Source organism: Diplotaxodon limnothrissa, linkage group LG7 (genome assembly GCF_057381915.1).
Source record: "Diplotaxodon limnothrissa isolate DT_005_m linkage group LG7, D_limnothrissa_male_GT1.1, whole genome shotgun sequence".
In the NCBI taxonomy this organism is placed as follows: Eukaryota; Metazoa; Chordata; class Actinopteri; order Cichliformes; family Cichlidae; genus Diplotaxodon; species Diplotaxodon limnothrissa.
In genome coordinates this window covers 66202221-66225428 of record NC_140602.1, presented here as the reverse complement: position 1 = coordinate 66225428, position 23208 = coordinate 66202221, and the positions used below count along the sequence as shown (strand labels likewise).

The 23208-nt window shown below is 42.0% G+C and overlaps 2 protein-coding genes across 4 annotated transcripts; one reads left to right on the top strand and one right to left on the bottom strand.

Annotated features, from left to right (window-relative positions):
* Positions 1-2319: 2319 nt before the first annotated feature.
* prmt7 (protein arginine methyltransferase 7) lies at positions 2320-10266 on the top strand. The gene is made up of 17 exons (XM_085360152.1): positions 2320-2530; positions 3182-3218; positions 3371-3520; positions 3615-3723; positions 3961-4073; positions 4175-4404; positions 4481-4661; positions 5148-5275; positions 5543-5681; positions 5765-5848; positions 5941-5988; positions 6165-6254; positions 6546-6707; positions 7230-7304; positions 7933-8093; positions 8482-8578; positions 9582-10266. Exons 1-17 carry the CDS (start codon positions 2436-2438, stop codon positions 9738-9740), a joined length of 2058 nt encoding a protein of 685 aa, XP_085216278.1. The 5' UTR covers positions 2320-2435; the 3' UTR covers positions 9741-10266.
* An 8-nt stretch (positions 10267-10274) lies between these two features.
* On the bottom strand, positions 10275-22885 carry ciapin1 (cytokine induced apoptosis inhibitor 1). 3 transcript variants are annotated; one of them, XM_085360153.1, is made up of 10 exons: positions 22607-22885; positions 21267-21619; positions 16218-16380; positions 15540-15683; positions 14382-14461; positions 12570-12738; positions 11811-11887; positions 11473-11594; positions 11081-11162; positions 10275-10986 (listed from the first exon to the last, which is right to left on the bottom strand). In XM_085360153.1, exons 2-10 carry the CDS (start codon positions 21588-21590, stop codon positions 10876-10878), a joined length of 1272 nt encoding a protein of 423 aa, XP_085216279.1. In that variant the 5' UTR covers positions 21591-21619; positions 22607-22885; the 3' UTR covers positions 10275-10875. The 3 variants fall into 3 exon arrangements, with proteins under 3 accessions (XP_085216279.1, XP_085216281.1, XP_085216280.1); XM_085360155.1 differs by lacking the exon at positions 21267-21619 and having other exon boundaries at positions 16218-16409; XM_085360154.1 differs by lacking the exon at positions 21267-21619.
* Positions 22886-23208: the final 323 nt, after the last annotated feature.

Sequence of the window (23208 nt, the reverse complement as noted above, 5' to 3'; positions counted from 1 at the left end):
AATAATATCAACACAAGAAAGAAAAGGAAAACAGAATTTTTATGATGGGAAAAACATCTAATTTAACAATTTCCAAGTAAAATGTAGGTAAAATTTATATCTTTCAATTTGTTTAAATATCTTTAAAAGGAAATGTTAGAACACAAGCAACAGCTTTCCAGTCATTAAGAGAAACAACAAACTACGTTTCAAAAGGAGTTTAAATACTGTGATTTTCCCTTAACCTTCAATAGTCTCGATACGCTGTCATATTTTCACAGACTTTAAAAAGCTGTTGATGTTATTCGTGTCCAAATGGGACTTTTGGTTCAGGTTTAAAGTGACAAACAGCACAAACAGGCCTGCACGCTGCCTTCGTTCTTCTTCATTACCCACCATGTTACTGGTTAAACGTTATTTCTGCTTCCTGTCACTTTAAAGAGTCAGCGCTGAGCATTGCTTTGACCTGCATGAGTAAAATCTCACATCAGCATAAACGTTTCTATGTGAAACAAACAATCTGCCTGGATAAACTGCACCAAAGTTTTTTGATCATTTCTTTGTGAGAAAACATTTTTAAGACTCAAATTGCTGCATATTAGATATCTTTATATAAACTAAAAACTTCCTACTGAAAAAAAAGACACTTTTAAACTTTTTTTGTGGAGATTTTCTTCTGATTTGAGGGAAGACAGAGGTTATGGGACAGATTTATGATATTGGTGGGCTTCAAACATAAAAATGCTTTGAGTTGAATTTAAATAAAATTGGCTGTGCAGCATGCGTATACACATTAATGCAGCGTGGGTGTTTGGCAGGGTTTGCTCCCCGCTGAGTCAAAGTTACTATGGTAAAATAGATAAAAGGTGTAGTAGAAATTCAGATAAAGCATAACTCTTATGTAATGTATATTGAAAACCAAAGCTTTCAAAATGAAAGAAAAAGACATGAAATAAAGAAATGATCATATAGAAAGTGGCATTATGAAAGAAAAGTGACAAAAAAATAAAAGATGAGAATGAAATTAAACTGAAAATAAGAAATATTAAATACGTGGTTGGATTATTAATAAAAATGAGACACTGATGAATCATTAAATATATAAGTGACATAAAATATAAAAATATGACATGAAACAATGGCATTATGCATTGAAATGTTAAAATTAAGGTGACATAAAAATGGATGATAAATTAGGAAAGTGCATACATTAAAAAAAAGAACAAATGAAAGTGTGTATAAGTTATAGTTTATTATTTAAAGATGAACGTGGTTTCTCTTTGAGATTTCCCAGCTGTGAACATCCCACCAGAGCAGCTGCTCTGTAATCACTCTGAAACTGTGTTTTCATTTCAAGCTTGCTGTTTGTACCAAATGTTGTTTATCTCATTTTTTTAGAAAGTATTTATTGTATTTATGTAACAAAGTCAACTGTTGTCTTTTGTTTGGTGTTTTGTTATTGGTTTTACATTTCTGGTTCAAAGCCTCTAAAGAGCATAAAGTCTGTTCCATAAGTGTTTTAATAAAGTCTTTATCAAGTAAACTTTGTATTTCTATTATTAAAAGCATAAGGCACATATTAAGTATGAAATCACTATCAATCAGCAGATGCAGTGTTATTTATTTATTATGTTCTTTACTTGGCATAAAGTATTTATTTATATCTTGAACTACTGCACTGTAAATGTGTTTGACTTTTATATATTTTGCTAGAGTGTCCTTTATCTTTCTTGCCTCTTAATTCTTCTTTACGGTGTGTGAGAGAAACAGCATTTCATTTTTGCTGGATGTCCTGTACACGCAGCAAACTGACAGTAAAAATCTTTGAATCTCGAGAGAATGATGAAACGTTATTTTGATAATGAAAGCAAGATTTAGGTGTGAATTTTAATTTTATTCATTCAGGTTTTTTTTATTTGCAAAGGCTGTTTCTAGTAACTAATATAGTCACTTTTGAAATCATTTATATTTTTATCTTATGAATTATTATACTGTTTCTTCTTAATATTTTTTTAGCTGTTTAAATTCCTGCTGTCTACTATTTACAGTCTGTTTGGAGCACCCACACTTTCGTTGTGCACGTACAATGACAATAAAGGGCTATTCTTTTCTATTCTTTTCTATTCTGTTTTTTTCTTCTCATGTTTTTCTAATATTTTTATTGTCATTTTTATTTTCGTAATTTAGCTTTTCACAAGGCCGATTATCTTTTATAAATGTATTTAATAACCAACTCCTAAATTACAACTTCAATAACGACACAAATACCAAAAAAGAAAATATCAACGACGCAAAGCGTCACGTGACTCCGCCTACGTGACGTCACGTGGCAAGATGGCGGCTTCCTTTGGAGAAACGCTGCTGCTGTGATCGTGTTTACTTGCCTACTTGTAGAGAATATTCAGGTGAAACCAGCCGTCATTCAACCGCAGAGGGGTCCGAGTGTCGTGGCGGAGATGAAGACCTTCTGCGGGAGAGCCAACCCGACCACCGGGGCTTTAGACTGGGTGGAGGAGAGCGAGGAGTACGACTACCACCAGGAGATAGCCAGGTATGCTCAGGGCGTCCAGTGACCACAGATGTGGTTTACAGATGTCTTGCGTACCCTGAAAACAAAGATCCTTAGAAACACTGAAGATATTCGCCACTCTGTGATCCTGTATGGAAGTTCAGTAATGCCGGCAAAAGAAATTGTAACGTTTGTCATGAAAATTCTCAACTTAAACGTGTAAAAATGCACAATAAAGATAAGAATATGAGATATAAAAGCACAGATAATGATATGGAAACAAACTACAGATACAGTCTCACTCTACACTGCTGCTGATCAATAAAAGGTTTTGAAAAATCAACGTTAACTGAAGTGAAAAATATCATGGAAAAAATGGCCTAAAAAATGAGAATTGTAAAATAAAATTTAAAAAAAATTATATGTTTGTCTTTCTAAATCCAAATGTAAACAGAACATGAACATATTTTTTAAATTGTACATTCATTTTCTTATTTATCTTTTTCTTAACTTTCCTCTGTTTTAATTAAGCTCCTTTGACTGACTTTGTTATGGCACATGTTCTTTGTTGGTTATGTTTTCAAAAATGATGATTTTATACGTTTAAACTGCATTAGTGACTAATTTTTATCTTTTTCTTCTTTAATCAGTTTTTTAAAATTTACAATGATCCTTCATCGGTTTATCTTTCAGGTCCTCCTATGCAGACATGCTGCACGATCACGACAGGGTAAGACCTGGAGAAAAAGTCCCTCAGAACTCTCAGAAGTGCTTTTATTATTACTAATAATAAACCCAAATAGATGGATAACACATATAACAAGTGTCGTGTTTGACAGAAGAAATAAAAGAACAACACCGCTAACATGTCTTCCACTGCAGAATAAGAAATACTATGAGGGCATCCGGGCTGCTGTAGCCAGAGTGAAGGCTCGCAGCGAGAGGGTCATCGTGCTGGACATCGGCACCGGAACTGGCCTCCTGTCGATGATGGCCATCACGGCCGGGGCTGACTTCTGTTACGCCGTGGAGGTGAACATCACTGATCGCTCTCCTTCAGCATGGATTCATTTCCCCCTTGTGGTGTTTTAATATCAGTTAATAACTTTGTGATGCTTCCCTGCAGGTTTTTAAGCCGATGGCCGAGGCGGCGCAGTGCATCGTGGAGAAGAACGGCTTCTCCGACAAAATCAAGATTATTAACAAACACTCCACAGACGTCACTGTGGGACCAGGTCAGACACGGCAGTACTGCATCAGGCTGTGTGTTAATGAATCTCAACTTCACAGCTCACCCTAAATCAATTAAATCTTCTGTCCATATATTAACTTACTAACATCACTCTTTTCTCCCAAACTGTAACGATTCACTCCAAGCACAAAACCAAACAAGCAGAGGACATTTAAAAAAACAGCATTCATTACTTACACAGCAGTGCATCTGTTTTCATAACCAGAACCCTGTTTTCCAGATGGAGACATGCAGGTGAAGGCCAACGTCCTGATCACAGAGCTGTTCGATACTGAGCTGATCGGTGAAGGAGCTCTGCCCAGCTACGAGCACGCCCACCAAAACCTGATGCAGGTGTGTGCTGTCACACTTTTCCTGCATTCGTCAGCAGCTTCCTCACAGCTGAAGGTTTGGACTGTTTCCAGTAGTTTTACTTTCCTTTTGCTGCCCCGCAGGAGCGCTGCGAGGCCATCCCTCACCGGGCCACCGTCTACGCCCAGCTGGTAGAGTCGGAGCTTCTGTGGAGCTGGGCTCAGCTGCAGCCAGTTGAGGTGGAGGGGGCCAGGCTGGTCCCTCCGCCCGCAGTGGGCCGGTGTGCCGGAGCTCACGCGGTGTGTGACATCCAGCTGAGCCAGGTGTCTCCTGCCAGCTTCACCCCGCTGGGTCCCGTCTGCACCATGTTCACGTAAGAAAGGAGACACTTGCTCGTATGCATCTGCAGTTATTCACATCCCTCTCTGACTGTCATCCTTTCCTTTCAGCGTGGATTTTAGCAAACCTGTAAGCAGCGCCTTCCAGGCCCACTCCTCCCAGTTTGTGGCTCAGTCAAGCGGCCGGGCTCAGGCGGTTTTGTCCTGGTGGGACCTGGACATGGACCCCACTGGGTCCATAGTGTGCACCATGGCACCCAGCTGGACTTACCAAGAGCCAAAGATGGCCCCGGTGAGTTACTGCTCTGCTTGTGTTTAAGCAGCCAGTAGCATCAGACTACAGCAAGCTCTTTAACAGCTCAGGCAGCAGTGCCACAAATATTCTTAAATATCAGAGGGAACAACACTTCAGTGCACTCACTTTATATTCAGTGAAGATGCCAGCAAAAATCTGTGACATGATTCTTTGTGGTGTGTGCAGCATGGAGAAACAGTAGGAAAATGTGCCTGGCAGTCTTCATCTTTGCATGGATTTTGTACATAATAATGAAACTGCAGTAAAATCCACAACTGACAGGATAAAGAAGCCAGAACTGATATTTTTTAAAGCTAAAATATATGAAGGTATTTTCTTAGCTTTGCATAAACAGCTGAGGTTTGACTCACTGCGTTTAGTATGAGATAAGATAAACCTTCATTAGTCCCACACGTGGGACATTTTTTTTGGTCACGGCAAAAAGTAAGTCGATAAATCATCGGTCACTGTCGTGTCTTTCAGTGGCGCGACCACTGGATGCAGAGCGTGTACTTCCTGCCTGTGGAGAGCCAGGTGACAGAAGGAGAGGAGCTGAGCCTGATGGTCTGCCACGATGACTACAGTCTGTGGTACAGCCTGCAGCCTCGCAGGTACAGTTTGCTCAGACGCATGTATACGCTTTGAACAATTTATTTAAGAGACTTCTTGAATCTGTCTGCAGCTCAACAAGAAGACATCAGTGCGATTGTTCTCACTGAATATGAGTGAAAAGATTCATGTGAAAAGCTGCACCCTATGATTCAGCGGATGGTAGAACCACGTTTAACAGCAATAACTTGAATTATCAGACATTACTCACAAACATGTCCTCCTGGTTGGGAATTGTCACAAACTGGTCTGAATGTCGATTGTTTCAGCCAGCGGGGCTCACAGACTGAGGCTCCTCCCTCTCGGCCATGTTGCACCTGCCAGGCTCACCTGGTTTGGACTCGGCCGCGTTTCGGCGAACTTAACGACAGACGGCGTACGGAGAGCTACGTCAGCGCTCTGCGCAGCGTAAGTGGAGGCATCGAGGCCGCCTGTGTAAATTCATATATTCTCAAATACGACTGCGGTTTAACGAGCTGGGTGAACTTCAGGTGCTGAGAGAGGACAGCGTGTGTCTCAGCGTCAGTGACGGGAGTCTGCTTCCTGTGTTCGCTCACATGCTCGGAGCCAAGAAGGTACGCCGCTTTCACCTCACAGATACTGTCGCTCCGTGACATCATCAGCGTCACGCCTGTTTTCACTTCCCTGTGTTTCCTTTTCTACTCAGGTGTTCGGTTTGGAGAACTCCCAAATGTCTAAACAGGTTATTGATGAGGTAATCATTCAGATCATTCTCAGCGGTGATGCTTTGAAATGTTTCAGGCACTGTATGATTTTTATTCTTGTTTCATTTTGGTAAAAAGATGATAAAATGGTTTCATATAACCAAAACTGTGTCTTATCCTGCTTGTTACGTCCTGTATATCAACATGAAAGCATCTTTCTCTGCAGGTTTTGGAAGCCAACTCCATGAAAGGACGTGTTGAGCTGCTGGAGATCAGGCCGGAGCAGCTGACCAGTAATGATGTAGGAGGAGAACAGGTACCGTCGTCTTCCCGATGCAACCAGGAAGCATCTGAATGCAACACATTTAGACTCCTTTAGAAGGATGTACCTCAAAGCAGGATTAAAGGGTTGACAAGTTTAAAGTCTTGTGTTTTCTGTGTTGACCTGGCTAAATCACTGTGGTAACACATAACCTGGTCCAGTCCAGTCAAACTGGGAGCATCTATTAATCTGTTATGACAGAGAGGATTTTACGTCAGGAGTCCCACCCACATGAGTGCTAAGGAAACTGAAATGTGTGAGGTGATGTTGGCCTCTCCTGTGCAGATCTCCGTCCTGATGGGTGAACCGTACTTCAGCACCAGCCTCCTGCCGTGGCACTCCCTGTTCTTCTGGTACTGTCGCACCGCCCTGGCAGGTCTTCTGCGACCCGACGCCAGCATCCTGCCCCGCTCTGCCTCCCTTCACATGGTGGCTGTGGAGTTCCAGGTGAGGCCGTTATGATTGTTGTTATCATCTGTATACAGGGCGATCAAACGTTCCCAGAATGGGACCCATAAACCAAAAAATCTTCTCTTTGTGGAAATCAGCTTACACTTGTTTCTGCGATGATCCTTCAGACTTTACACTTTAACCAATCAAATAAATACTTAATCAATCTATCAGATGTTGGCTGCTTATGTGAATTCAGGTCATATTCAGTGGTTAATACTTATTAGTCTTAAGCATGAAGACTGTTCACAGATGAAGGCGCTGTTAAATGTTTCATCCAAATGGCAACAAACAAGTTGCTATTTTGTTTGTTTGTTTTTGTTTTGTTCACACCAGTGAGTGAAGGTGTTAAATACTCTGATCATTTTCTGCATCTCCATCTTTCAGTTCTACATGCTGTGCGATTCCTCTCACGTGGAGGGGAATGACTGTGATTTGAGATTCAGTTATTTTAGACATATATCCAATTATTTAACCAAAAAAATAAACGCGTTGTTTCTGTCTTTGTCCGCCTGGTAGGATTTGTGGAGGATAAGAGCGCCGTGTGGAACCTGCGAGGGCTTCGATGTCACGCCCATGGATGAAATGGTCCAGGTAAAATGAGATGATTTCACTGGATGTTAAATGAGGTTTTGAATGAGTTATTTCTATTTTAATGGCAACACTGTAACATTTGGATCAGTAAAAAGCATTATCTTAAAAACTCATTAGAGATGATCTGTAGTCGTTTTTATTGAACTTTACCGTCAGGGTGCTCTGTGCTACTTCTATTTTGTGAGTTCTATTAGCTTTTGGGATTGAAGGTGTCAGGAATAAGACAAATACTCAAACAGAGACACCTCTAAATACTAGTTTGACCCCGAGAGAGGACTTTCATGTGCACAAGCTTGCTGAATCATTTCAAACTGCTGAACTTCAGCCTTCAAAAACTGAACAGAAAACATAATGAAAGCAAAGCAGTTAGTGACTAATGAGTGATTTGGGAGATTTCAATGCAGAATCAACAGTACAGTAAAATATTGTGTCATCTGCATATAAATGTACATACCAATTTGTGACGATGAAATAATGTAATAAAAATATATTACAAAAAGAAGTGGATCTACAAATGAGCCGTGTGAAACACCTTTAATTAATTTTTGGTATAAATTCGAAGCTCATTGACTCCTGCTGATCACAACTGTAACTATCTGTGTCCAAATAAATCCTTATGTCCCCTCAGCGCTCTCTGGATTTCCGCGAGTCCCGTGAGGCGGAGCCACACCCCCTGTGGGAGTATCCTTGTCGGGCTCTCACCCAGTCCACCGCCACCATGACCTTTGACTTCACACAGTGCCTCCCTCAGCAGCCAATCAGCAGCCAGGGCTTGCTGTCTTTCATTAGGTACAGTTACTTTAATCAGTGCCAGAACTAATTTGAGACATACATGTCAGTCTAATATGTCAGTTTTCTATCATTGTGGCTGTTGTGTTATTTGTCTTTTGTTTTCTGTAGTTTGTTTTGTCTCTTCTCTTTCTCCTGAGTCCCAAATGGTTGAAGCAGCAACTCCCTGAGCCTGGTTCTTCCTGTCAAAAGGGAGTTTTTCCTTCCCACCATCCAAATACTTGCTCGCGGGTATCGTCTGATTTTCGGGGTTTTCTCTCACCCCGTAGAGCTCCTTTTATTGTTGTGTTTTGATGCTGTTAAAATACTACTGTGAGGTTTGACGTTCATCTTCTGCTTCATAGAGTTGAGTCAGTAGCATATTTTCTATGTTAAACATGCTTTTCAGGGAAGGTCGTTGCCATGGTGTTGCATTGTGGATGGAGTACCACCTGACAGATGACATCACTGTCAGCGCAGGTCTCAACGGACCAATCAATGAGCAGGTATCTGCCTCAGTTTAGAGCTTCATTTCGTTACTAAATGACTCTTTCTTTAGGCAAGGCAAGTTTATTTGTATAGCACAATTCAACAACAAGGTGATTCAAAGTGCTTTACAGAGACATTAGAAACAAAAACAAATAAAAAGCACGATTTAAAATTGATTAAAACAAGCAAACAAACTGACTCTGGGAACTGATAAAAAACTGGATCCAGATGACCTGAGGGATCTGGAAGGTTCATACTGGGTCAGGAGGTCATTGATGTATTTTGGTCCTAAACCATTCAGAGCTTTATAGACCAGCATCAGAACTTTAAAGTCTATCCTCTGACGGACAGGCAGCCAGTGTAAAGACCTCAGAGCTGGACTGATGTGGTCCACTTTTTTGGTCTTAGTGAGGACTCGAGCAGCAGAGTTCTGAATGAGCTAACACTTAATTGCTAACACAGTGTTGAAAGAGCCGCCACCACAGGGTGAGAGGAGAGGTACACCCTGGACAGGCTGCAGGACTAACACAGAGAGACAAACAACCATTTACACTCACGTTCATACTTATGGTTAATTTAGAATCACCACTAACTGCATGTCTTTGGGCTGTGGGAGGAACCACAGGGAGAACCTCTTATCCAGGCATTCGCCAGCACTACCAACAGATGTGTAGTTGTTATACAATTTTAGTCTTCTTTTGTAGTTGCAGCAGTTTAGAAGGAGACCGGGTGTCTGCACCCTCTTAACCCTCATCGGCTGCTTGTCAGTACTCCTGGTTGTTTCTAATGTCAGCAGATTTTACCTGCTATTATTTGGTAGGGCTGTTTTGTTTCAATGAGAAGAACAGTGATTATGAGTGCATATACAATACTGTAAATGAAAAACAATTAAAGCAAAATAAGTTTAAAGAATCACTAAAGATTACTAAAAGTGGTCCTCGGTGGAGCGTTTCACTGGGAGTGTGAAGTTTGGGGACACAGTGGACTTGTTGGGTTTTACAGCAGATGTTTCTCCTGCAGGGCGACTGCGAGTGGAGTCGACACAGGAAGCAGGGAGTGTACTTCTTCGGGTCGCCGTGGGAGATCTCAGGTGACGGCAGGGCCGCGGTGTCCTACAGCTTCACCTTTGAACCCAGTTTAGGAGACATTAGGATGGACTTCAGTGTCACATCTCAGTGACGTCGAGCAATCACCGACTGAACAGCTCACTTTTTGCCAAACCTGACATTTAACATGTTTTGTTCTGACTGAATCTCCATGATTAACCATAATTCAGAGTGTGGAACATGAGAAGCTTAGTGAGGATGTCACCAGTTCTATTTTTTACTTTCTGAGATGATACAGCTGCGGGATATTTTGTATCAGCTGGACATTAAAAGTCTGTTTGAAGTCGTTTTTTTAATTCTCATTACAATAAAGGTTTGTACACAAAAACTTAGAAGAGATGTAGCAGCTGTCAGTCAGCAGGTTACAGTCTAGTAAAGCCAAATGTTGTTTTGAGAGACTATTTATTTGATATTCAGGAAATTGTTTATAAAGTTGTTTTTTTAAATTGGCGTCAAGAGTTTTTGTGAAAGAAGTCATATTCTAAAACGAGTGTTTAAAGCTGCTGTTAAAGCAAGGGATTACATTTAGATCCTGGGCCACCTGCAGTCACAATACCAATAACCATTTCTTAAGTATTTAGTCACATGCAGTGAAATAAATGGGATATGTTTAAACATTGTAAGGCTGGTTTTAGTTTATTGCAATGAAACAAAGAGAGGCAACAACACTTCTTTGCCTTCCACATACATACAGACCCTTCATTTGAACGGTTTAAATGCGGTTTGGTTTCGATGTCAGCGTTCGTAAATCTTAAACAGCCACTCGGTTCTTCAGCTGTTAGCGATCAGGTGTAAATGGAAGTTAAATTCAAGGAATAAAGAAAGCATGTCAGCTTTTCAGAATGACCTAGAAAGCCTTCAGGTGAAGGCGCTCTCACTATAGACTTTGTAGTCAATGATGAATCATTTCTATTGAAGCTGCAATGATGGAAACTGCAATCCAGCTGACAGATTGAAAAAAACATTTCTGTATGGTGTAATTGCACTGATCATCTTGAGAGTTTACTTTATGTTTTAAATCTCATCACAGCAGGACTCAAACATTCTCAGTGCATATTTACTCCCGTGTGGATTATACACAAAATGGATCAGCAAGGTGCCTCACTGATCCTCGGGGTTTAATCAGAGGGAATCGTGTCTACAGGGTTGGAAAAGAGAGGAATGTCATGTGTTGAGGTTTGAGCAGTGCGCGTTGCTGAAGTTGTGTTTCAAGCATCCGTCAGTGTTTTGTTGTCCAGAACGATTTTCTCTCCCGGCTTGAACGCCGGCATCCCCGTGTACGGGCAGCTGGCACATCGGAAAGCATCGCCAAGGTAACACTGCCACAAACAGAACAAAGATAATTATTATTTCTTTATTAGAACCAGAGGAGGGATGAGGAACCAATGCAGGCTTTTGAAAGTATACACTCACACTTCCACAGGCTGATTTTGGCAGGTCAGTCTTCTGTTTTCCTGTACTCTCCTGCTCCAGTTCTTCAGCTAGCCCACACGTGCTACACAAAGATACAGTACAGCATCACGTCACATGATGTCCTTCATGCTCATGCAAAAGTTTCAGATCGCCGCAAACTTCAGATTGCTCATAACACTGGATCTGTATGCTGTCAGTGAGAGCAGACGTCCTTAATGCGGACATCTCAAACATAAATTTTATAAGTCATGAAGCTGAAAATGAGCATGAGCCCAAAGGTTGTGCATGGGTAAATCGTGTAATATCTGGTTAAAAGTGCACTGACATTTCTGAAAGCTCGGATCTTGGTCTTAAATCTCTCCAAAATATGTGAGATTTAAACAAAACCTCACCAGCTCTTGCAGGCTTTCTTCTTCTTGTCGGCTCCTTCTCCACAGGCCGGAGCTTTAAGAGAAGCTGGATCAGGTTTTTTCAAGTCATCTTCATCCAGCAGAGCATCCGAGTCCATCAGATCCTACACAGAACATAAACACGACGGACAAGAAAAACATCAGTGTGTCATTTATGTGTTGCATTACTCCAGGTTTGAGAAACTGCAGAAAAATCAGCAATTCCCCACAAACTACATCGTGCTGAAATACATATATTTTTCTTTAAAAGAGGATTTCAGTCTGCCTAATAAACGGTCACGTGTGCGTGGTTCAGCGCTTCAGTCGGTGTACAAACTCACCACATCATCGTCGTTCATGTCGTTGGCTGACAGCGTCCACATTTTCACCGTGTTGGGATCCAGAGCAGGTTTCTCTGCTGAAATCACACATTTTAACCAACATTAGCTTCACAGCACAGACAGTCTGAGCTCACAGACTCACTCGTCACTTATAATGATGCAAATGCAGCATTGTTAAAAAAAAAAATTTAAATTAAATGTTACTGTAGTGAGGACGACAGACAGCCCGAATAGGAAATGAAGTTTCGTCCTCCAAGTGGAAATTACATTATTCATAAAAATAAAAAATAAAAAAGAAGCGATCGCAGACAAACTGGATTATTGTGTCTGTATAAAGAGTCGAGAAAGTCACTCGTCTTCTGTTGATAGTCTTTAAAACGTGAAAACGTTTGGTTTTTTTTTTCCAAATTGGTCAGCAGATTCCTAACTTGATTGTTCTTGACTTCATAGTGGTACTTCTTGTTTCTTCAGTTGGATTTTCTTTCATTTTAAACTGAGCAGAACTCAGTTTATTAACATAAAGTATTCCTAATGCCCAGACAGTAACTTCTCCTTTGTTAGAGCCATAAACAAAGCCATAAATCTGTAATCTGTAAAATTACAGATTTATGTCCCTATCATCATCAACTCAAACCTCTCTACAAACTAAAGGGAATCTGGCATCTGTAGCCTATTATATTAGATCATAGTTGACAGAGACGGTGAGCTGTGGATTCAGAGACAACAGGAGAAAGAACAAAGCGTACTTATGAAGCCTACCTGGCTTGGCTGTCTTTTTCCCAAACGACAGTTTGATCTGGCTCGATGACCCCACCTCAAAGTCGGGTTTGGAGGCAGATACGCGGACTCGAGACAGGGAGTCTCCTTGGTAACCAGAGGCTGCCCTGAGGGAGCTCAGCGCTTCAGGACTGAGCTCTGCTTTGCTGATCTGAATGACGAGACAGCAAACTGATATAAGCATGGCACAAAATCAGGGGCTGGATCCAGCCTTGTGAATACACCCAGCTGGGAGCATTTTTTTTCCCCCACCCGTGACGTGAAGACCCACAGAAATAACATGTAGCAGCTAAATTCGCTGCTTAACTGATGGACCCACAGTGAACTGAGGATTCCTCCATGTTCATACTAACACTCTGGGATGTGCAGCACACTCAGAGCAGCAGTTATACTGTGCCCTCCCTTATTAGTCAGCACTGGTTAAGGTAGGATGTGGCGTCATGTCGGTGTAGCACTTTCCCTGTCCCTATTACACCTGTCCCTATTACACCGTTATTGGGCTGGGAAGAAAGTGGCAGTGTAGCGTTTTGCCCAAAGTTCACGTTTTTTTAATCTCAGCAAATTTAAAAAAATTAAATAAAACTAAAAAGGTATGCAGGTTTTAGGGAAAACCCTTGTGACATGTGCAGAGGAGGGATGGTGGATATATTGGACAAAGGATGTTGAATATGGACATGACAGAGGAGGATGGCAGGGATAGGATGCGATGGAGGCAGATGATGCTCCGTGTGAATGAGGAAGCAAAAATGACCATCAGGTCAAACTATTAACAATAATTAGACCTCCTCAGTAAGGGGATTCTCAGAAGCCAGCAACTGAAAGACCCATACCAACTTCTTTCTTCCAATCATGTTCCTCACTGTTCAAGCAGCTGGAGACTCAAAATCTGTTTACAGAGACAAGCTTCCAGGAATTTAAACCCAAAACTAACTTCACAACATGTCAACCGGTGCCTCAAGTGCTCCGATCAGCTGGTCTAAGTGGAATAATGTCCTGAATATGCATGTTGCTGGAGTACACAGTTGCAGATGTTGGGGAAAACATCCCTCTACTCCACAGTGTGAACTAGGGCTGTGCGATATGACCAAAATCTCATATCCCGATATAAGACATCTATCATCCCGATAACGATATAAATCACAACATTTAAAATTTTCTGTAAATTCCATGAATCTCGGGCAGCTCGACTTGCATGAAGTGTTTTCAGCTGGGCGTTGTGTACCTGGAGTTATGACTTTTAGCCAATGCATGAAACTATACATTTTTAGACATAAGTTGTAACGGCCGCCGTTTTCTTTGTGAATATTTATTACACGGCGTGCTGCGGGGAAAAGCCTGTTCTAACGTTTGACTCTAAGGTTTATTTTTTAGCACCTGACGGCTCTTTTTTTGCTTCTCATCCGTAAATACTGCATACTCTTTCACAGGATTTTGTTTATTTTGAAAAGCCTCAACAGGATCTTGAGCTTTATTGTGAAAGGTTAATATGCAAAACAAACAAGCAGACGGCGGAGCCACGCCATTGTTTTACCATCGTGGTTGCTAACAGCAACGCGTAAAAACAGTCGCTTGTCCATCCGTAGTGTGGTCATATTAAATATAAAAGAAAGAGAAATTTAACAAATTAATATAACCACTACAGTGACCATCAAACGATGAAAAAAATATTGCCGTAAACATTTTATTTTGCCACACTGCGAAACAAACGATAGCGTAAAATGAAACGACAGACGTTTTTATATCGTCATCCGATATATATCGTTATATCGAACAGCCCTAGTGTGAACTACTCACCTCTGTTACTGACATAAAGCCGGACAGCTTCAGAGCAGACACCAGCTTCTCAGCTGTCCTCACACTTTGTCCTTCTGATTCTGTAACACAGATATACTCAGCACATTAAAACACATCGACACCGAGGATAAATACACCTAAACTGCTGTCGATAATGCGTTTCCACTGTAACAGTGCACACTTAGGCCACTCTTGTATCACGTGTCAAACAACAGTGTCCTTCACTCTCATTCAAAGTCACGTCAGTCATGCTGCTGAAGTGAGATAAACTTGATACCTGACACTTTGCATTGCCAGTGGTTACTATTTCACCTGTCATCCTTACCAGTCACCTGCCGGGACCGAGTAGCAGGCTCCAGAGAGCGGTCAGAGTAATGGTTTGTTGTTAATGTTGATCAATGGTCATGAGAATTTGCATAATTAAGATTAAGGAACTGACCTCCCAGCCCACTGTTCCTTCAGTGGGCTGGTTTCAGTCATTATGCAAATGTACTGTTTATAAGATTGGGGAAACCTGCAGTCAGCTGAGACTGAAGAAGTCACTTGGATGAGTGATGAAACATTTCTCCCACAAAACGCTACGTCCAGATGAACAGAATCAACTTTTGGAGAGGTTAGAGTAATGCTGGAGCTCCTTAAAATGCCCCAGTTCCAGGGGCACAGGAACCTTTTCACAGCTCTTATGACTGCAGGAATTAGGTACTAGAAGATTTCTTGGAACCCTGTTTTTTGGGGTCTCTTAGCTCCTACTTCAGGAGGTGTTTAACCTTTTAATAACTGAACAGTGATTGGTTCAGATGTGAAAAAAATGCTATTGCAGGCCAAGCATATTTTTTAAAAATCCATGAAAGTAAAAAAACAAAAAAAACAATGACAAAATGAATAACAGTGAAGTCCCAGTGTTATTAGGATTAAATGTAACAGGTCAAAAGGATTCCATGCTGGCTCAACAAAGGGCAGCGAAGGAATTCAGAGCAAAAATCTAGAAGCTCAAACAGGTTTACACACTAGATCACAGGGTCAAGAACACTCTGATCCAGATTCTCATGAGACTCCGTAACATCTCACCATCCCTCAGGAGGAGCTGCTAAGTAGGACATCTGGAGTATCTTTTTTATCTTCCAGCAGCAAATGGATGAATGGACTACTGTCTCTTACCTGTAACTGGTTCATCAAGGACCAGCTGCCCTCCAGGTTTGAGCACTCTGGCTATCTCTGCTAGAGTCTCTGAAGTGTGGATGGAGGAGCTGTCAGCCAGAAGGCAAGAGAGCACCCAGTTGAAGGTGGAGGCCGCGTGAGAGGCTGAGGAGAGGACAGGAGGAGACAATTAATGTGAAATACGCTATGTTCTGAACTGCAAACTAAAGTATTTCACAATGGAGCAGGGGTTCAAAGTGAGACGTAGGAGGTGGGTTAACCATAAGACCCAGTGTGCAGGTGCACTGGAAGAAAATGGATATTCTTTGTGAATTCGAGTTTCCTTTGTCTTAAAGTTCTATCGATTCAGAAATATTCATTTGCAAGTTTCATCAATAACCTCTTACAGGCAGATCTGTGTTCACCAGGTACATGAAGTGCATTTTAAATTCCCGCCACCTCAGAAAGCACCTCTCTTTAACAGCTGTTCTCCCGAGTAGTTAAGTAGCAGTTACGATAAGTACTGTAATTGTGACTATTTTTAGACATTTGCACACATGAACTCATGACAGAGATGCAGGGGAATTTAACGCGTGTTGATTGTGGTGATGATGACAGTCTACAGCTGCTGTTTCAGCAGTTTTCCTTAAGAGGTTAAGTCAGAGCATGTGTTAAAAAGAAATTATCAGGTGAACTTACACAGCAGCAGCCTGTCCATGTTCTCCACCGCCACTCTACCATCCGGACCGACGACCGCTCCCAGCGCCTCTGCGTACTGCTTCAGGGCCGTAGGTGTTGAAGGCTGAGCCCACACCAGCACCACTTTGTCTCCTGCTCTGATGCCAAGGTCTGCCATGATTCCCTGGAGGAAGTGAACTCAAGTTTTTATACCTGAAAGTGCAGCATCAAAGTTTGTGTGTTTAAAGGTGTAGGTAATGACTACTGAAGCATTCCATCCTTTTGCTGCTGTGGCCTCCACCATGACAACATAAATCCCACATGTACTTGCACAAAAACAAAAAAGTAAATTTTGTTGTTCTGGGAAAATCAACAGCAAGTGAACTCTTTCTTCCTGCTATCGTGTAGACTCTCTGACTCTGTAAACAGCAGCCGGGTCAAAGCTAAGCTGTTCATTAGAAACAAGCAGCAGTGGAAAAAATAATGACAAGAAACTGCAGTTTTGGTGTCTGTGGAAGTTGTAAAATTTCAACCCAAGGTCTGTAACTTGATGAATCAGCCAGGCTGCAAGAAAGGCCAAACTGGCATGTCTGTAACATTAAGACACAACAGATTCATCCAGTGCTCAACTCCACTCCCACTTACAGAGTCTTGATTCTGTATTCTGCAGAAGCCTCTTTGGCAGCTGTTAAAGCTTCAAGTCTTTTGGAACATGGCTCCACTGGATTACAGTGGGGAAAAAAAGTATTTAGTCAGCCACCGATTGTGCAAGTTCCCCCCCCCCCCCCAAAATGATGACAGAGGTCAGTAATTTGCACCAGAGGTACACGTCAACTGTGAGAGACAGAATGTGAAGAAAAAATCCATGAATCCACATGGTAGGATTTGTAAAGAATTTATTCGTAAATCAGGGTGGAAAATAAGTATTTGGTCAATAACAAAAATACAACTCAATACTTTGTAACATAACCTTTGTTGGCAATAACAGAGGTCAAACGTTTACTATTGGTCTTTACCAGGTTTGCACACACAGTAGCTGGTATTTTGGCCCATTCCTCCATGCAGATCTTCTCGAGAGCAGTGATGTTTTGGGGCTGTCGCCGAGCAACACGGACTTTCAACTCCCGCCACAGATTTTCTATGGGGTTGAGGTCTGGAGACTGGCTAGGCCACTCCAGGACTTTCAAATGCTTCTTACGGAGCCACTCCTTTGTTGCCCGGGCGGTGTGTTTTGGATCATTGTCATGTTGGAAGACCCAGCCTCGTTTCATCTTCAAAGTTCTCACTGATGGAAGGAGGTTTTGGCTCAAAATCTCACGATACATGGCCCCATTCATTCTGTCCTTAACACGGATCAGTCGTCCTGTCCCCTTGGCAGAAAAACAGCCCCATAGCATGATGTTTCCACCCCCATGCTTCACAGTAGGTATGGTGTTCTTGGGATGCAACTCTGTATTCTTCGTCCTCCAAACACGACGAGTTGAGTTTATACCAAAAAGTTCTACTTTGGTTTCATCTGACCACATGACATTCTCCCAATCCTCTGCTGTATCATCCATGTGCTCTCTGGCAAACTTCAGACGGGCCTGGACATGCACTGGCTTCAGCAGCGGAACACGTCTGGCACTGCGGGATTTGATTCCCTGCCGTTTTAGTGTGTTACTGACAGTGTTGGGACTAACGCGTTATTAAGTAACGCGTTACAGTAACTACGTTATTATTGTGGTAACGAGCACGGTAACTAGTTATTATGCCAAAATCAGGAACGCGTTAGCCGTTACTGGGATTTAGATAGGGTCGTTACTCGTTACTTCGTGTGGTGGCTATCGCGGAGCTTCCACAGATTCAGTAACATTAGCAAGTGGTGGAGGCCAGCAGGTGGATGAAGGAAAAGGGACGCAGAAGGAAAAGAGACCCGAGGCGGCCGCCGGTCCAAGTGTGAACTGAACTTCAGGTAAGAAGTTATGACCTGCAGTCTCTCTGGGTCAGATATAAACCAAGTTTAGGTGGAGTTTATTTTCGTTATTCTGACTTTTTCCTTACTGCGTGCTAGCTAGCATGACGGAGTTTCTATACAGCTGGGTGGGTGCTATGTTACTGATGTTGAACTTTATTTTGTTCATAAGTTATTAGAGTTGCCAACCGTCCCGTCTGGTATTCAGAGAAAATATTACGCGTTTCTTATTGAGGTGAAAAGGAACAGTTTGTCCCGTAATTCAGCTACAATGAAAAAGGCACAAAGCTGGAATTATTCTGTGTCTTTGCTGCACAGCTGCCTCTTCTTCTTACATTCTCCCCCCTCCCTCTCCTGTTTCTACTTCAATCATGAAAACTGATCAATGATCAGCTGATCGTCTCTCTTGTTTGTTTATCCCACTTTGCGCCGAAAGAGGAAACCAGCGGATGTCGCGCTAAACAACAGCAGCACGTTTAAGCTTGATCAGCTGTTGTTAGAATTTATTTAATATTAATTTCTAGTATCAGCTGATGTTTGCTGGAGCCACAGCTGTAAAGCTGCTGGTCATGATATGGTTTGGTTATCTGGTGAGAGGGAAACATGAAGATGAAACCAGGAGATGTCCTTACTGGATCATCAGAGCTGTGATGGAGAAACAGGTTTACCTTTTAGGTGACATGAATGAGTTGAAGGGAAGTTATGAACTGTTTCTGAGAGACAAATAACACCAGGATCCTTTTTTAGGTACAGTGGGGCAAAAAAGTATTTAGTCAGCCACCGATTGTGCAAGTTCCCCCACTTAAAATGATGACAGAGGTCAGTAATTTGCACCAGAGGTACACGTCAACTGTGAGAGACAGAATGTGAAGAAAAAAAATCCATGAATTCACATGGTAGGATTTGTAAAGAATTTATTCGTAAATCAGGGTGGCAAATAAGTATTTGGTCAATAACAAAAATACAACTCAATACTTTGTAACATAACCTTTGTTGGCAATAACAGAGGTCAAACGTTTACTATAGGTCTTTACCAGGTTTGCACACACAGTAGCTGGTATTTTGGCCCATTCCTCCATGCAGATCTTCTCGAGAGCAGTGATGTTTTGGGGCTGTTGCCGAGCAACACGGACTTTCAACTCCCGCCACAGATTTTCTATGGGGTTGAGGTCTGGAGACTGGCTAGGCCACTCCAGGACTTTCAAATGCTTCTTACGGAGCCACTCCTTTGTTGCCCGGGCGGTGTGTTTTGGATCATTGTCATGTTGGAAGACCCAGCCTCGTTTCATCTTCAAAGTTCTCACTGATGGAAGGAGGTTTTGGCTCAAAATCTCACGATACATGGCCCCATTCATTCTGTCCTTAACACGGATCAGTCGTCCTGTCCCCTTGGCAGAAAAACAGCCCCATAGCATGATGTTTCCACCCCCATGCTTCACAGTAGGTATGGTGTTCTTGGGATGCAACTCAGTATTCTTCTTCCTCCAAACACGACGAGTTGAGTTTATACCAAAAAGTTCTACTTTGGTTTCATCTGACCACATGACATTCTCCCAATCCTCTGCTGTATCATCCATGTGCTCTCTGGCAAACTTCAGACGGGCCTGGACATGCACTGGCTTCAGCAGCGGAACACATCTGGCACTGCGGGATTTGATTCCCTGCCGTTGTAGTGTGTTACTGATGGTGACCTTTGTTACTTTGGTCCCAGCTCTCTGCAGGTCATTCACCAGGTCCCCCCGTGTGATTCTGGGATCTTTGCTCACCGTTCTCATGATCATTTTGACCCCACGGGATGAGATCTTGCGTGGAGCCCCAGATCGAGGGAGATTATCAGTGGTCTTGTATGTCTTCCATTTTCTGATGATTGCTCCCACAGTTGATTTTTTCACACCAAGCTGCTTGCCTATTGTAGATTCACTCTTCCCAGTCTGGTGCAGGTCTACAATACTTTTCCTGGTGTCCTTCGAGAGCACTTTGGTCTTGGCCATGGCGGAGTTTGGAGTCTGACTGTTTGAGGCTGTGGACAGGTGTCTTTTATACAGATGATGAGTTCAAACAGGTGCCATTCATACAGGTAACGAGTGGGGGACAGAAAAGCGTCTTACAGAAGACGTTACAGGTCTGTGAGAGCCAGAGATTTTCCTTGTTTGAGGTGACCAAATACTTATTTGCCACCCTGATTTACGGATAAATTCTTTACAAATCCTACCATGTGAATTCATGGATTTTTTTTTCACATTCTGTCTCTCACAGTTGAAGTGTACCTCTGGTGCAAATTACTGACCTCTGTCATCATTTTAAGTGGGGGAACTTGCACAATCGGTGGCTGACTAAATACTTTTTTGCCTCACTGTAGCTGACAGCTGGTAACTGTGCAGGTGCGGATCTAGCAAAGTTTTGCCAGGGGGCCAGGTAGGGCATTAACAGGGAGAGGGGGGCACAAAGAAATACTTTTCTTTCTTATTCTCATTTAAAATGTCTAGCTTTTAAAAAATAATTATCTGAATCTTACAACAAACGATTGATAGATTGATGCATATATACCATCAGAACAGTGTACATCACTGTCACAACAGTGTTTATTTTCATTCAAAGGCTTTATGATTTTTCCTATAATGGTGGGCCGGTCTCTAGTCAAAATGCCCGGGCCAATTTTCTGTCCCAGTCCAGCCCTGTATGCAGCTCATCTGCAGTCTGGTGTTGCCTACATCTTCCTATTCAGAAGGCAGAATTTCCGAGTTCTGAGTACAATCAAAGCACCACAACTGCAGTTTTTGTGTTGGATGTAAAAGGCGCACATGACGCCGTGACGTAGGCTAGAATCATGGCAGTAGTCAATGACGGTCCAGGCATGGGACTTGTTTTGTGGAAATATGCACATTATCTTTTCCTTTCTATTGGTAGGTGGCACAGTGCACTTGTGGCAAGTAAGCAAGCTAGAAGACTGCAAAGTTATGGAAGCAACACATTAACAAGAGAATTCTGAGTAAAACCAAAGTTACTTTCCCTAGTAACTAGTTACTTTGAAAGTAACGAGTAACTTGAAGTAACTGAGTTACTTTTGAGAGAACTAACTAGTAATGTAACTAAGTTACTATTTTAAAGTAACTTACCCAACACTGGTTACTGATGGTGACCTTTGTTACTTTGGTCCCAGCTCTCTGCAGGTCATTCACCAGGTCCCCCCGTGTGGTTCTGGGATCTTTGCTCACCGTTCTCATGATCATTTTGACCCCACGGGATGAGATCTTGCGTGGAGCCCCAGATCGTGGGAGATTATCAGTGGTCTTGTATGTCTTCCATTTTCTGATGATTGCTCCCACAGTTGATTTTTTCACACCAAGCTGCTTGCATATTGTAGATTCACTCTTCCCAGTCTGGTGCAGGTCTACAATACTTTTCCTGGTGTCCTTCGAGAGCTCTTTGGTCTTGGCCATGGCGGAGTTTGGAGTCTGACTGTTTGAGGCTGTGGACAGGTGTCTTTTATACAGATGATGAGTTCAAACAGGTGCCATTCATACAGGTAACGAGTGGGGGACAGAAAAGCGTCTTACAGAAGACGTTACAGGTCTGTGAGAGCCAGAGATTTTCCATGTTTGAGGTGACCAAATACTTATTTGCCACCCTGATTTACGGATAAATTCTTTACAAATCCTACCATGTGAATTCATGGATTTTTTTTTCACATTCTGTCTCTCACAGTTGAAGTGTACCTCTGGTGCAAATTACTGACCTCTGTCATCATTTTAAGTGGGGGAACTTGCACAATCGGTGGCTGACTAAATACTTTTTTGCCCCACTGTATGTGGGAATAGTTTTAAACTGCCATCTCTGTCTTTCCACATGTTCTGTGAGCTTTAAAGGTGTATTTACCAAAAGCACAGGTACCTCATATTGTGTTCAAGCACTCATACATGACACACCATCCTCTCAGACATGTAATTACTCAGCGGTAGATGATGTTGAGGAAGCTTTAGGGGATCTGTCCTGGGCCGCATACCTGCACTGTGAAACATGTCTGAAATTTTTTGTATTGACTGTAACGTTTATTTTATTCATATCCTACAAAACATTTGAAGAACAGAAGCTGACCCAAAGTGCTTCAAAGATGGGCACAATATCATTCGAGATTTCCTAAAAACACAGTATCAATATACATGAAAGGCATGTTTTCTCACATTAACTAATTAGTTAAAGTAAAAATCACAGTAAAAATCAAATCAAAGGGGTATTTATACAAGTGTGAATCTTAATGTAAAGCTATTCTAATATAAACGTGGAAGTGCAAATGAGTGTAATAAAAAGCCTTTAAGATCCAATCAGAGCCAAATTACAAAATGTTATTCTAATGTTATCGTACAAAGGTCTAGAAGGTTCCCTGTCGCTCTGTAAGTGACAGTGAAGAGATGTGTTTAAAGTCTGCAAAACAGAAAAAACCGCTTACGTGACATACCAATAATTAGAGGTTTGTTCTTGACTCCGGTGTTTCAGGAGCTCCGAGGAGCAAACAACGTGACGCAGCACCGGCAGAGGCTCGTAATCAGCTCCTAACGACGGCGTGAACACCAAGCAGCTCCCGCTACACGGCTACCCGCAGTATCAAAGGCTTAACGTTTGTCTACTGCTCTCCTAAAAGGCCTCTGGTGGCAGAATTAACTAAAGAAACAAAACGTAAACCGAGCCTACACGAAGACTTGCCTGCTGTCCTGATGGCGGTTAAACTCAGCTACAGTTACGTCAGAGCGTGTTTCCGGTTCCTATTTTCAAAGTAAAGTATTTGAGCCTGGCCCACGGGCCCACAGGCTGTGTGAAGGTTCTTCATACATTATGTATACTTGACTTAATATAAATTAATTTAGACGCAATAGGTTTATGCTTACCTAATACAGGATAATCCAAAATATATTTTTCAAACCTTTTCATGGAAAAGTTTTTAACTATTAAATTTATTAAAATTACTTCTTTTTTTTGCACAATTCGATGGTCTTAGTTTTATTGTAATTTACAGGCGTGATTGAGTTTAAATGTATAAACACTGAAAAAGAGTGTTCGCGT

What these genes read in the sequence shown, in the direction of transcription:
- prmt7 (XM_085360152.1), top strand. Translation starts at nt 2,436, where the DNA reads ATGAAGACCTTCTGCGGGAGAGCCAACCCGACCACCGGGGCTTTAGAC. An exon ending in AAGAGCCAAAGATGGCCCCG is followed by an intron (nt 4,662 to 5,147) that starts GTGAGTTACTGC and finishes CGTGTCTTTCAG; the next exon opens with TGGCGCGACCACTGGATGCA. An exon ending in TACAGCCTGCAGCCTCGCAG is followed by an intron (nt 5,276 to 5,542) that starts GTACAGTTTGCT and finishes CGATTGTTTCAG; the next exon opens with CCAGCGGGGCTCACAGACTG.
- ciapin1 (XM_085360153.1), bottom strand. Translation starts at nt 21,590, where the DNA reads ATGGCCAAGACCAAAGAGCTCTCGAAGGACACCAGGAAAAGTATTGTA. An exon ending in GAAAAAGACAGCCAAGCCAG is followed by an intron (nt 11,888 to 12,569) that starts GTAGGCTTCATA and finishes GTGTGATTTCAG; the next exon opens with CAGAGAAACCTGCTCTGGAT. An exon ending in AAGAAAGCCTGCAAGAGCTG is followed by an intron (nt 11,163 to 11,472) that starts GTGAGGTTTTGT and finishes ATCTTTGTGTAG; the next exon opens with CACGTGTGGGCTAGCTGAAG.